This window comes from Armigeres subalbatus, chromosome 1 (assembly GCF_024139115.2).
Source record: "Armigeres subalbatus isolate Guangzhou_Male chromosome 1, GZ_Asu_2, whole genome shotgun sequence".
Classification (NCBI taxonomy): Eukaryota; Metazoa; Arthropoda; class Insecta; order Diptera; family Culicidae; genus Armigeres; species Armigeres subalbatus.
Window position 1 is genome coordinate 27614326 of NC_085139.1, and position 13224 is coordinate 27627549.

Genomic DNA, 13224 nt, shown 5'->3' on the forward strand with positions numbered 1-13224 from the left:
CAGTGAGACAAAAGTTTCCATCATTTCGTCTGCTATATACATAACTAATGCCGAGATGAAGTACATGGTTGCGTGTAGAGACAGAGATTAGCTTAGCTTGTGCTGAAATAGTGCTTGAAGGGGATGTGTTTAAATGTTAAAAAAATACCATTGAAATGTTTGTAAAGACTGACAATGATGTTTACTGTGAAGTATTTCTGTTGCGAATTGAGTTACCTCCAGCGTACATAGCCAGTTTTAGGCCTAAGTTAGGTCACGTACAGAAACGAAATTCGTTTTTTTATAATACCTTAATTCTACCGGTGGGTAATTACGAACATGAAACATAAATAGGCAGACAAGGAAATTTCAGATGCCGATGCCGGAGATAGATAATTTTTAATAACGCAACAATTAAAATGACACACAAGAAATACACAAAAAAACCATAACCACAGAAAACAATGTTTTTCAAAATTTCAGACCCGTTTCAAGATAGATTATCTATATAAAAACCCCAACTTAATTCACCGAGTAGTGCTACTGCCTTTCTCGCATATAGCCAAGACACCAACCTTATATGATGAATATGGTTCGATGTACCATTTTCTTTATAACTGTTAAACGCAACGGTCGATCGCTTTAAAATTCAATAGTGATCAACTAGCCTTTGCCCCCTGTCGAATGAAACTTGTTGCGAGGAAAGCGGTTAAGAATTACTATATGAAAAGTTGTCTAATGTTTTTCTTAGCTTTTGTGCATACACACACACACATACATACATACGGACAGACAAACATTTGTTCACCTCGCCGAGCTGAGTCGAATGGTATATAACACTATGGGTCTCCGAAGCTTCCATGAAAAGTTCGTTTTCGGAGTGAAATGATAGCCTTTCGGTACAACTTTGTTGTACGAGAAAGGCAAAAAGGCTACAAATATGTGTATTTTAAATTTTGAGGGCCAATTTCAATGATTTATCCATTGCTGAACTATCAATTGACTTTTTATAAGGTATGTTGGGGAAGAAAACAATAAAAATCACTTTTTTTTTTTAAATCGCCGATGAAATATTTTTAAACACCCCGTACCTCATTTCTAATGACCTTGCCCAACTTTCTGTGAAAAAAAAATCAGAGGTACATGAAACTTCCATAATAACCCATTTTTTTACACCTTTTGGCCAACCTGAGCGTTCAAACCTCCTATGACGATTTTGACGTCGTGACTTGGGCAGCTGTCGTACTCACGTTCCAACTGCGCGTAGAATGCGTCCTTATCATCATCAGTGCTTCCGGAGTGTCGGCTATGGGCGTTGATTATGATGTAGTTGAAGAACCGGCCTTTGATCCCCAACCTGCACATTCTTTCATGGATCGGCCACCACCTGATCACACGCCTTTGCATATCGCTCATCACTATCACTATGAAAGCTGTTCCCAGCTCGTGTGTGTTGCCCAGCTCTGGTAGATGGTATGATTACCTCTAAACGTTCGCACTATTGATCCCTTTCAACAAACCTCCTGCAGCGCTACGATGCCGAATCCACGGTCCTTGAGCACATTGGCGAGTATGCGTGTGCTCCCGATGAAGTTGAGAAATTCTTTCAAATTAATTTGAATCTTGTGAATTATCATATTTCTCAAATAAAATTTCAAATAATATTTCGAACTCTGAAGAACGTTTTTCATTCATTATTGTGTGCATTTGATGCGGGATAAGGACTGTTCAGTTTATTGGTAGGACACTTTTACATGACGATATAAAACGGACAGATTGGTCAATTTTGATAGAATTTTTTTTATCGTGTATTATAATACATTGTCAATCAACTGTAATTTTTGAAAAGAGGAGAAACAGTTCAAATCCAGCCTAATTGGCGCCTATTGTCAAAGCTTCGCGTATTCCGCGTAAACACAAGTTTCTCAACACATTTTTTTATAAGCTAAATTAATAGTTATAATAAAAAAAATTAAATCGGGATGTCAACAAAATCACCAATAAGATCAAAAAGAAACACACTGTCATTGATTTGTCGATATTCAGAAACATTAGAGCCTGTGGCAGCCCGAAAACGGAATATAAACGGTTTTAGCTGTGGAAAACCCAACAAATTGAGGTTGTCAAATTTATGAGTTAGAATTGTTTCGTTGATAATTGGATTTCATGTCTAGAAGTTCAGATAATATATTCAACGAAACTAAACAGATTTCTGAAAAGATTGATGGTTTAAAAATCATCGACAATACATCGTGTCCTCTTTATAAACTGAGCAGTCCTTATTGTAATCAAATCGATTACCAATCTGGTTTATCGTCGGTAAATGATTAATATACGGACTGTTATTTTTAATAAGGAAGCATTTACCCTTTTTGCAAAATGTACAAAGATAATAAAAAATCTACCCATCCCTACTCCGCTCCATAAATCAATCGTCCAAATGGTCTCCTAATTCATATTTTTTTATAAGCTCCTCAACCACATCAAACGCATATTGCTGATAAAGGGTTTCTTCTTCTTCATCAATGACGCTACAGCTTAACTGGAACTTGACCCGATTTTCAGCATAGTACATATCAGCATTTCCTCAGGTATTAATTGAAAGCTTTTCTATGCTCGCCATTGCATGAGTATGTATCTTGTGTTGCAAGTACAATGGATACATAACGCCCAGGGAATTGAGAATGTTTCCCTTCCGAAAACATCCCGGCCCGGTCCGTGGATCAAACTCGTTTTTTTTTTCGGATTGGAAATCCTATGCCTTTGCTTGCAAAGCCAATTGGAGACCCTGATAAGGACATTAGTCATAATTATCAATACTTGTTATTCAAAACAAAGCTAATGTCGGTCTTATATGAACATGTGCTTCGCAACCACAACCACTCGATAGCTCACAAGAACGATTATCTACTCTTGATGCTTCATTACTGTTGCGACGCGAGACGGCAGCACGCAGCATCACACACTCCCTGACTGGCCAGCGCCCAAAAAGGGCACTAAGAAGCCAGTCGGCAAACAACGAAAACATCCGGTAGAACGACAGACTAGCGGAAAATCGTTCGAAACATAAACCTAGAAATATTCATCTTTCTCATGGATAGCGAACACTAGATAGCAACATGACACATCGTAAAAGGAAGTCATTCTATCGTCTTTTTGCCTCATAGGATGGGTTTGACTCGTTGTCGTCGCCCCATCCATTGACAAAGATCTCCATGCAACAAGCGTCTCAGCAATAACCCGCCGGTAAAATGGGTGACGACGTCGCGAATTGCATGTACACCTCGATTTGATGGACTTCATTTGATTGAAAAATATTTAATATAAGTACTAACTATAGCGTGTCACGCAACAAATGAGATTTTCTGTTTCGATTTTCGTACAAATATCTTTGTAAATTGAAAGAAATAATATTGGATTCTTTGTAATCAATCTAAATACGAAGATACGAATAATGTTAAATAGAATAATTTTGTAAATTTCATAAATTCAAACAAATGTTCAAAATATCAAAACCTTTCAAATTAAAAGATCATATAATCAATATCACATCCATAAAATCAAGTTATAACTGTACCGTGAACCGATCACTGAACTTCCCCGTCATATATTTTTAGAAGCAAACCTTCGTTTTTTTCTGTTTCGGGCGGCCAAATTTAATGGCATCTCCAATAAATAGACACAAAGCCCCACTTCAGAAAGCAGGAGCAGTTGCACGGATGATGCACGACGGCTACTCGGAAATACCACCTCGTTTTATGGCAGCGTTGACACGGGTGGTAGTGAAAGCTTGACATGACCTGGCCCAAGGGAAGTTTGGGTTTTGGAAAAATGTGTGGGTGCGCGGGACCAGGTTAGGTTAGTGCAACTATGCGCACAGGTGTGTTCTGCTGATGGTGGTATACAAGAATCTATATGCTGTGTCTGCTAGACTCTTGGTTACAAATTTATAGTCTCAGTCGGAGTGGTTTATGGTGGCGAACAATGAGTAGAAAATGAAGATGAATTTGGGTGGCACGATATCCAGAGTGGTCGCCAAGTTTGAGGTAGGTCTGGAATCGAAGTGTTGGCTGCCAGTATTTCTGAATATATGTAGAGCTTTTTTGAAGAACTGGGCAATGTACAATGTACATCGAACGGACAAAAATGTGATATTTGATAGAACCGTTCCTTCCTGAACATAATTAGACCTGTACTTCATTATTTCGTTATTAAAGTGAAAAAATAGAAAAATCAACATTTTTTTCATGACATTATGACTTTCGAAGCACTTAGTCGAGTTTTTCCTTTCTTGTGTACAGGCTCCATTCGATTTTGGGAACACGTTCAGAACGTCAATGTTGTCATAATCGAATGTTCACATTTCTTCTCTAATTGTGACACTTTGGAATCTGAGCCTCTTTCTTGCAAACAAAAAACCCCAAAAAAAATTAACAAAAATTTTTACGCCGGTTTTAGGTCTAAGTTTGTTTTAGCGAGGACTATGAGATTTAAGCGGTTTAGAAAGAAAACTTCAAAAACAACAAAAAAAATTCTGTTGCCAAAATCGATTCAAATCAATTTTGAGTTCAGTCAGGCTTAGAGTAAACCCATTTTGAAAAAAAAATCTTAAGCTGTGTTTATTCGTAAATTGTTTTAAAATTACACCAACACCAGGTAGTGGTAAACCAACGACTATCGTGTCGTTTAACTTTTTATCCTTTTGAATTTGTTTTCCTCCAATTTTTATCATTTAAAGAAAAACAAATCTAATCTGGCAGCTCAGCAACACCACCTAAAGGAAACTCCCCAGGAAGTCTAGACGCTACCTTTGCCCGTGGAAAACTTATGCATCTTTCATTGTATTCAATTTGGCCCATCAGCTACCATCCTCTGCGAAATCCATCGAAAAACTTTACCTTTCGCGCGTAGTCTGCCACTGGCTGCATACCAGTACCTATGTATAGAACAGTATCACAACCATTGATGCATCATCGCAGGTTGAGGTGGGTTATGTTCTACTCCCGAAAAGGGTTGTTGGTTCTGTAACCTTGTCCTCCAGTGCGAACACACATGTTCCCCGCTCTCACGTCTCGATTGAGAACGGTCAAGTCTTTCTCTCTAGAATAGTTTCGCTCTTTCAACCGAGTTTTCTTTGTTCTGAATTTGAATGGAAATTCTTTTCGAGCTTATATGCAGACAGGTGGATACATATTTGGAGCGTTGCAGTTAGCCGAATTCCAAGATTTTCTTGACTATCCGACGCGACAGCTGCAGCGTCAAGTTCAATGCTGTTTCCTCGAAGGATGCCACCGTGAAAGAACATAAGCGTCAGCATGTCGTAAAGAGTTCTTTATTCTAATTACATTGAACTTTCTTGGAAAGGTACGCTATAGCACCGTTTGCCACAAAGAACGCCATTGGGTCGTTGACTGTTGACGATGAAGTATACGTCTTCTGAAAGTAATGAAGAAAATATGTTACTCTTCTTTGTGCTGGGTGGTGGGGTAATTTCTGGAAAAGTAAAGGTGTCAATGCTCCGAATGATTTCGTACAGCTTCAGGTGACAGAAGAATTGGCGATAGAAAGGAATCCTAATATGTAATAATTTGATGATGATATGACGATGCTTTCGGTGGTTTTGTTGAACGTGATGAACTTGAACAATCAACACGATTTAAAGGATTATTCGTTGGGATTCGTAATCTAGGGGGTATGACGGCACTTGTCGAATTCAAAAAACGCTTGTGAGCTTTGTCCCAAATCTGGTACCTGTGATGCAAGTTCAGAGAAGTAAATAGCAGCAGAATATGCCAGCTATTGTACTTCTTAATTGGAATTTTGATTTAGTGCTTACAGCCTATTCAGATCACGACATTTTTTATAATAAATATCATGATGAAGGGTAACTTGGTTCCAATCTCTACTACTGCGCTTCGTCTTTAATGTTCACACATACTCACATACATGCGCGCGATCGTGACCGAGGCGGGAGGTGAACGGCTCAAGGGGATCGAAAGTCGGTTATCGGAGGGGAGGGGACCGCCGGGGACTAGCTGAGTAGACAGCGACGTACGAATACACTGGCTTCGGATCCTCGAAGTGAGAAGTGAGAAGTGAGACGTCTCACTTCTCACTGTGAAAAGTAAGTAGTGCAAAGTGGGTAGTAAGACGTCTCATTACTCACTTCTTTTTACTTTTACTTTTACTTTTTACTTACTTACTTTTTTGGTTTCGGCCAAACGACTCTTCCCTCACAAACACACACACACACACATGACCATGAGAGTATGGGGCAGCAGGGACTTTGTCCAAGGACTTTGTTACGAACCCTCCCCATGGCAACCGTGAGTTGAGGGTCTGCCTAGGACGTGGTGGGGTTTCCCATTGGGCTCTAATGAAGCTGTTGCGGAAGCTGCACGAGTCCGCAAGCAGGCCCTATCAAATCGACCGTGTGCCACTTAAAGTGCACAAGCCCAGGGTCTCGGTTTATGGATTGGATTAGGCGTATATGGGCTGACAATCGAGCTATTCTGTTTCCCGAGTAGAAAAGAATGACATTTTCTTGAAATGGCAAGCAGGCTAATGGTTCCTCCGTTCCGGTAAACAACTTGGCACGTCTCCGGTAACGCTCAAAACCTGTCACCTTTACCGGTGGGTAGTAGGTTCAGATGGACCATTCCTGATTTACGCGGATCCGGCTCTAAACACGGTGTTATAAGGCACCGCAGTCAACCCTTGCATGGACCTCACTGTTTACAAAAGCACCCATGGGATCACAAGAGGCGACTATCTACAACAGGTAGAGATAACGGCCCGGAGGGGGACCCTTTTAACATAGAAACAAATTCTACAAACAACGAAGGAGCATGCGGGGCGAATGTTTTCGGAAAGAGTGGGAAGCTGCAGCGATCTCCAGTGATGTCGCGGGCAGCAGTAGCGAGTACTAGTAGTACGGCTAAGACTGCTGAGAACCAGGCAGGCCAACAGGAGCTAAGATCCGAGAAAGGGATGTCCACCTCAAAATCGGAAAGTAGTGCTACTCAGGAGGATCTACATCTTGGGAGGTCTAACCTGATGAAGGTGCGGAAGCGAGTCAACGAGCTCTATGACTTCGTGAAGGACAAGCACAATGTCCACACTCATCAAGCTTCTTGTGACGAACATCAAATCCGCCGTTAAAGAGCGGAAGCAGATAAAAAAGCACTGAAAGATGCAGCGGACAAAGAGGAAGAAGCAGAAGAAAAACATCGCTTTTCTCGTGAGAGGATCAAGGTGGACGCCTTGGTAGTCGAAGTGAGCGATAAGACGACGTACGCAACGGAAGGTGAGAGAGGACCCGGAGTTCAAGGACTTGGGTGAAAAAGTAGTGAGGACTAGGCGTACCCAGAAGGGAGAGTTGCTGTTCGAGCTGAACAAGGATCCAACGATCAAGAGCTCTGTTTTCCGAGAGCTCGTTGCTAATTCCGTAGGTAATGAAGGAAACGTAAGAGCTTTAACGCAGGAGGCAGTGGACGAGTGCAGAGATTTGGACGAGATCACGACGGTAGACGAATTGAGGGATGGTCTGACCTCACAAAACACGCTGGATGAAGTGCAGATGCCGATTCGGGAGGAAGCGTACGGTGGTCAGCAATACGACTACCGATGAGTGCTACCAAAAAAAAGTGGAGGCCGGCAAGGTAGAAGTCGGATGGCCGGTGTGTATATTGAGACTAACCCCTCAAGTGACAAAACAGATGGAGCGATGCTTCAAGTGCATGGCGTTTGGACACCAGGCGCGGAACTTCAAAAGCCCGAGCAGGTTCGGTTTATGTAGGAAATGTTGTAAAGAAGGACACGTTGCTAGGGATTGCACGAAGCAACCTAGATGCCTGCTCTGCAAACCGGAGGACGGAAACGACTATACGATGGGTGGCTTCCAATGCCAGACAATTACTGCTGAACCGTATCGGATCCTTTCCGACAACGTCAACTGGGTTGCGGATTCATCTGGGATTGCGGTTATCCAAGGCCCTATTCAAAACATGGTAGACAGCTCAAGCGAAAGTTTCGTTATCGCCAAAATCAACACGATCTCGCGTGTAGCTGCTACGCACTCCCAAGAAGGACTTTAGAGCAGTATAACCGGATGCACTCATGGAGAGGTTGATCAGCCGAAAACCCGTAATTATCGGAGGCGACTTCAATGCTTGGGCAGTGGAATGGTGAAGCAGACTGACCAACGCCAGAGGTTACAGTTTGCTGGAGGCATTGGCAAAGCTGGACGAAAGACTGCGCAACGAAGGTACCGTTAGTACATTTCGCAGAGCTGGCAGGGAGTCCATCATGGACGTCACGTTCTGCAGTCCGTCGCTCGTGAGGAACATGAACTGGAGAATTTGTGAGGCCTATACACATAGTGATCACCAGACGATCCGATATAGTGTTGGAACACGAAAGCCTAGGAGATGGCTACTTCCGGATAGGTGGAAGATCCAGAAATAAGTGCTGCTGCTGAAACCTGGGAAATCGCCGGATAACCCAGCATCGTGTGAGCCCATATGCCTGTTGGATACACTGGGCAGCTCGGGAAAAGATAATCCTTAATCGACTGACACAGTTCTCGGAGGGTGAGACCGGCTTATCGGAAAAGCAGTTCGGATTCCGAAAAGGCAGATCGATGGTGGATGCAATCAGGACGGTCATTGATGTTACAGAGAGCATCCAAGAAAATTGATATCAATGTCATCGGCGAAACCAAATAACTGAACGGACTTCGTGAAAATCGTACCAATCAATCCTTACCTTTCGTATTACTCCCTCCAAAGCGATGTTGAATAGCAGATACGAAAGACCATCACCTTGCCGTAACACTCTGCGCGTTTCGAAGGGACTCGAGAATGCCCCTGAAACTCGAACCACGTACATCCCCCGATCCACCGTCGCCTTGATCAACCGTATCAGTTTATCCGGAAATCCGTTTTCGTGCATTAGCTGCCATAGCTGATGCGGCTTTGAAGTCGACCGAAAACTGACCAGCTGAAACGGCCAGGCCACCACCACCTCGGCATGATCTGTCTAGGATCCGACGTATAACACGCGTCAATACCGAAGCTCCATCACTGCTAGAGATTCAGCCATCCAAAGCATAAAATCGAATAAAGCCCCAGGGGTCGATCGCATATCCCCCGAGTTGCTCAAAGCTGACCCCATGACATCCGCTCAACTACTGCATCGTTTATTTCGTAATATCTGGGACACCGCAACTTTCCCGGTCGACTGGATGCAAGGTATCTTAGTGAAGGTACCCAAAAATAGTGACCTGACTGTATGCGATGACTGGCGAGGCGTTATGTTGCTGTGTACAATTCTCAAATTTCTATGCAAAGTAATCCTAGCCCTGATTCTGGAGAAGGATTCCGTGCCGGAAGATTCTGTGTGGACCATATTGTCACGCTCCGCATCATTCTGGAGCAGGTCAACGATTCATTGGCTACGCTTTCGACCGTCTCAATCACGAGAATATGTGGGGCGTCTTGAGACTCAAGGGGGTTCCTGAGAAAATCATCGGCCTCATCGAGGCACAGTACGAGGCCCTTTCGTGTAGAGTGCTGCACAATGGGGTCTTGTCCGACCCTATCCGGGTCGTAGCTGGTGTGAGGCAAGGATGCATTCTATCACCGTTACTGTTCCTCATCGTAATCGATTATGGTAGATGCGATTGACCGTGAACCAAACCACGAGCTGTTATGGCAGCTTGACTCAAACAACGAGCTCCATCGTCGTTGTCACCAGAGGCCGATTGCAACAGAAATTCGGGATCGAAAGGGGGGGCTGGGTCGGCCACATTCTACGTAGGGACGGAAACGAAATCTGTAAACAAGCATTAGACTGGAATCCAGCGGGACATTGCAGCAGAGGCAGACCCAGAGGCTCATGGCGGCGAAGCCTCAATAAAGAAATAAAAGAAGTCGACCGAAATCTAACCTGGCAACAGGCTAAAGCGATAGCCGGGCAATACTCAGGATGGAGATCTTTCAAGTTGGCCCTTTGCACTACCGGAGGCGTACAGGATCCATAAGTAAGTAAGTAAGCCGAAGCGAAGGGACTCTACGGTATATTACATCACATCTCTTTCTACCCCATATTGGCAACCACCCTATTGAGGAACGATGGCACCATCGAAGAAGTCCATAAAGAAGATGTCATCGTTAAAGCTGTTGATGGTCAAATTGAATCAGATTGGGACTGCTTTCAACGATGCCTATCGATTCAGTAGCGGGATTCAGGAGACTACATCCCTCTCACAGATTCTTCTTCGGCTGGAGAAAATTGACGATCTTTGGGAAAGGTACGGATCTACTTTGGTGGAAATTTAATCCCACGAAGAATTCGACAAAGAGGATGTAGACGACGACGGTGAAGATGATTCTCTTAATAAAAATAGGCAGGAATTTAGTGATCGCTACTATGAGGTTAAGGCAGTTTTAACAGATCAGGTTAGGGAAGACAGGAACCAGCTACATTGAACCAATCTGTACTAGGTGATCCTCCAGCACCAGCTGCACTCGAACGTGTACGCCTTCCGCAGATTCAATTGCCAGCCTTTAATAGGGAGATAGACGAATGGTTAAGTTTTAGGGATCTATTCACTTCCTTGATCCATTGGAAGAAAGATTTACCCGACGTAGAAAAGTTGCACTCTGTCTTGAAGGAGAACCTAAAACCTTGATCGATTCTCTTCTGATCACTGCGGCCAACTATCAGGTCGCATGGGGAATGCTGACCAAACGCTATAACAACAGCAAATACAGCACAAATACAGCAAATACAAATACAGCTACACCTTTTAGTTGAAGGTTTTGAAAAAAATTGTGCAAACTTTGGACCAAATCGTACAACCGGGCGACTACAAAGACTTGTTGCTGGTGAATCTGCTGTCGTCGCGTCTAGATCCATGTACTCGTCGTAGTTGGGAAGAGCTCTCTTTAACTAAAGAACAGGATACACTGAAGGCGCTTACCGAATTCCTTCAACGACGCGTCCGCGTCCTAGAATCCTCACCTTTCAAGGCTGCAGATTGCACGAAATTAATCCATCAACCCGCATCCAGGCAGAAGGTATCTGCTGTAAAGAATAGCTTCAGTACCGTGCAAGTGTCCGGGGGACGCTGTCCAGCTTGCACTGGGACTCATCCTCTGTTCCAGTGCGGCACTTTCCAACGAATGTCGGTGGCGGATAAGGATTCGTTACTACGGTCGCATTCGTTGTGCAGGAACTGTTTCAGGCAAGGACATCAAGCCAAGGAATGTCAGTCTAAATATTCCTGCAGAAATTGTAATGGTAGACAGTAGGCTCCACTTCACCCCAAGTAGCTAACCTGGCGGCTACGGACAGCTTGACGGCAGGCACAGTTCACCAATGCTCGTCGAAGGTTTTGTTGGCAACAGCAATTGTCGTTGTTCAGGATGACGAAGGCAAAAGGATTCCTGCTCGTGCTCTCCTCGATTCGGGATCAAAGAGTAATTTCATTACTGAGCATCTCAGCCAGCGGCTGAACGTCTTTCGGAGTATGAAATTTCGGTTCAAGGCATTGGTCTGGCAGCAACCAAAGTGAACCAACGGATTGTGGCTACGGTTCGCTCTCGTCTTTTGGAGTTCTCTCGCCAGATGGGATTTCTGGTACTTCCGAAGGTAAAGGCAATCTTCCCACTGCTAACGTCAACATCGCTGGTTGGACAATACCTAAAGGAGTCGAGCTCGCCGATCCATCGTTTTGTGTGCCATGGTCGAAATAGTCAAAAAATGCTTCAATTCCAAGAACGAGATCCACCCCTGATGACACACAAAACGATGGATCGGCGAGCTCGACTCCTTTAGGTATTGTCCAACCAGCGATGTTGACGTTAGCAGTGGGAAGATTGCTTTTACCTTCGGAAGTACCAGAAATCCCATCTGGCGAGAGAACTCGGCAGGAAAATCAAACTTGGAGCGAAACATCCAGCATTACATGACTCCGTATTTGGATGGATTGTCGGTTGAGGATTTTCCGAAGATATTCAAGGTTTGCAAAGCAGCTGTAACATCGCAACTACAGATCGATTAGAACATCTACTAACTCGATTCTGGGCCATGGAGGAAGCAGACTCCACGAATAAATATTCCCCCGAAGAATCTCGCTGTGAAGCCATCTTCTCGAAAACAGTTCAACTCAGATCCGATGGCCGCTATTCCGTAGCACTTCCCAAGAACGAAAATGCCATTTCCAGGTTGGGAGAATCCAAGGAGATCGTGTTTCGGCGGTTTCTGAGCACCGAACGAAGGCTTATCAAGGATACTAATCTTCGGAAGCAGTACATAAAGTTTATGGAGGAGTACCTGCAGTTAGGTCATATGCGAAAGGTTGAAGAGGATCCAGAACCCACTAAACGATGTTTTCTCTCTCATCATCCGGTGGTCAAAGAGGCCAGCACCAACACTAAGGTCCGCGTGGTGTTCGACGCCTCCTGTAAGACTGCTTCAGGATTGGCGTTGAACGAGGTATTGCTGGTAGGGCCAGTAATTCAACAGTCTCTCCGATCAATCATCCTTCGTAGTTGCACGAAACAGATTCTCTTGGTGGCCGACGTTTAGAAGATGTTCCGGCAGATACTTGTGCACCCTGAGGATAGGCCATTCCAATCTATTCTCTGGCATCCGTCTCCTTTGGAGAAGGTATGTGTGTACGAGCTGAACACCGTAACCTACGGAACGAAACCGGCCCCGTTCTTGGCAACTCGTACACTGACTCAACTATCCATGGATGAAGGAGAACGGTACCCGCTGGCGGCGCAGGCAATTACAGAGGACACGTACATGATCGACGTCATCACCGGCTGCGATAACTTGGAGGATGCCAAGAAGATACAGCAGCAACTAGACGAGATGACAAGATCCGGTGGTTTTCAGCTTAGGAAATGGGCGTCAAATTGTGCAGAGGTCCTGAAGAGTATCCCGGATGACAATCGTGCAATTCGTCTGGCGGAAGGCATAAATCTCGATCCAGATCCATCGGTGAAGGCATTGGGTCTAACTTGGTTACCCGGAAAAGACGTATTCCGCTTTCAATTCGACGTTCCACCGGTCGAGTCAGTTGAAACATTGACAAAACGGAAGGTTTTATCGATCATCGCTACTTTGTTTGACCCGTCAGGAATCATAGGCGCTACTACGACCGCTGCAAAGGTGTTTATGCAGCTACTCTGGACGACCCTAGACGAAAGGGGTCAAAGGTTGGACTGGGAC

General features: G+C 44.1%; 1 protein-coding gene across 1 annotated transcript; it reads left to right on the forward strand.

Moving 5' to 3' along the window:
• The first annotated feature begins 12072 nt into the window (after window positions 1-12072).
• LOC134206046 (uncharacterized) lies at window positions 12073-12573 on the forward strand. Its single transcript, XM_062681728.1, has one exon. It carries the CDS (start codon window positions 12073-12075, stop codon window positions 12571-12573), a length of 501 nt encoding a protein of 166 aa, XP_062537712.1.
• Window positions 12574-13224: the final 651 nt, after the last annotated feature.

Coding starts and splice junctions, on each gene's coding strand:
- LOC134206046 (XM_062681728.1), top strand. CDS start 12,073: ATGGAGGAAGCAGACTCCACGAATAAATATTCCCCCGAAGAATCTCGC.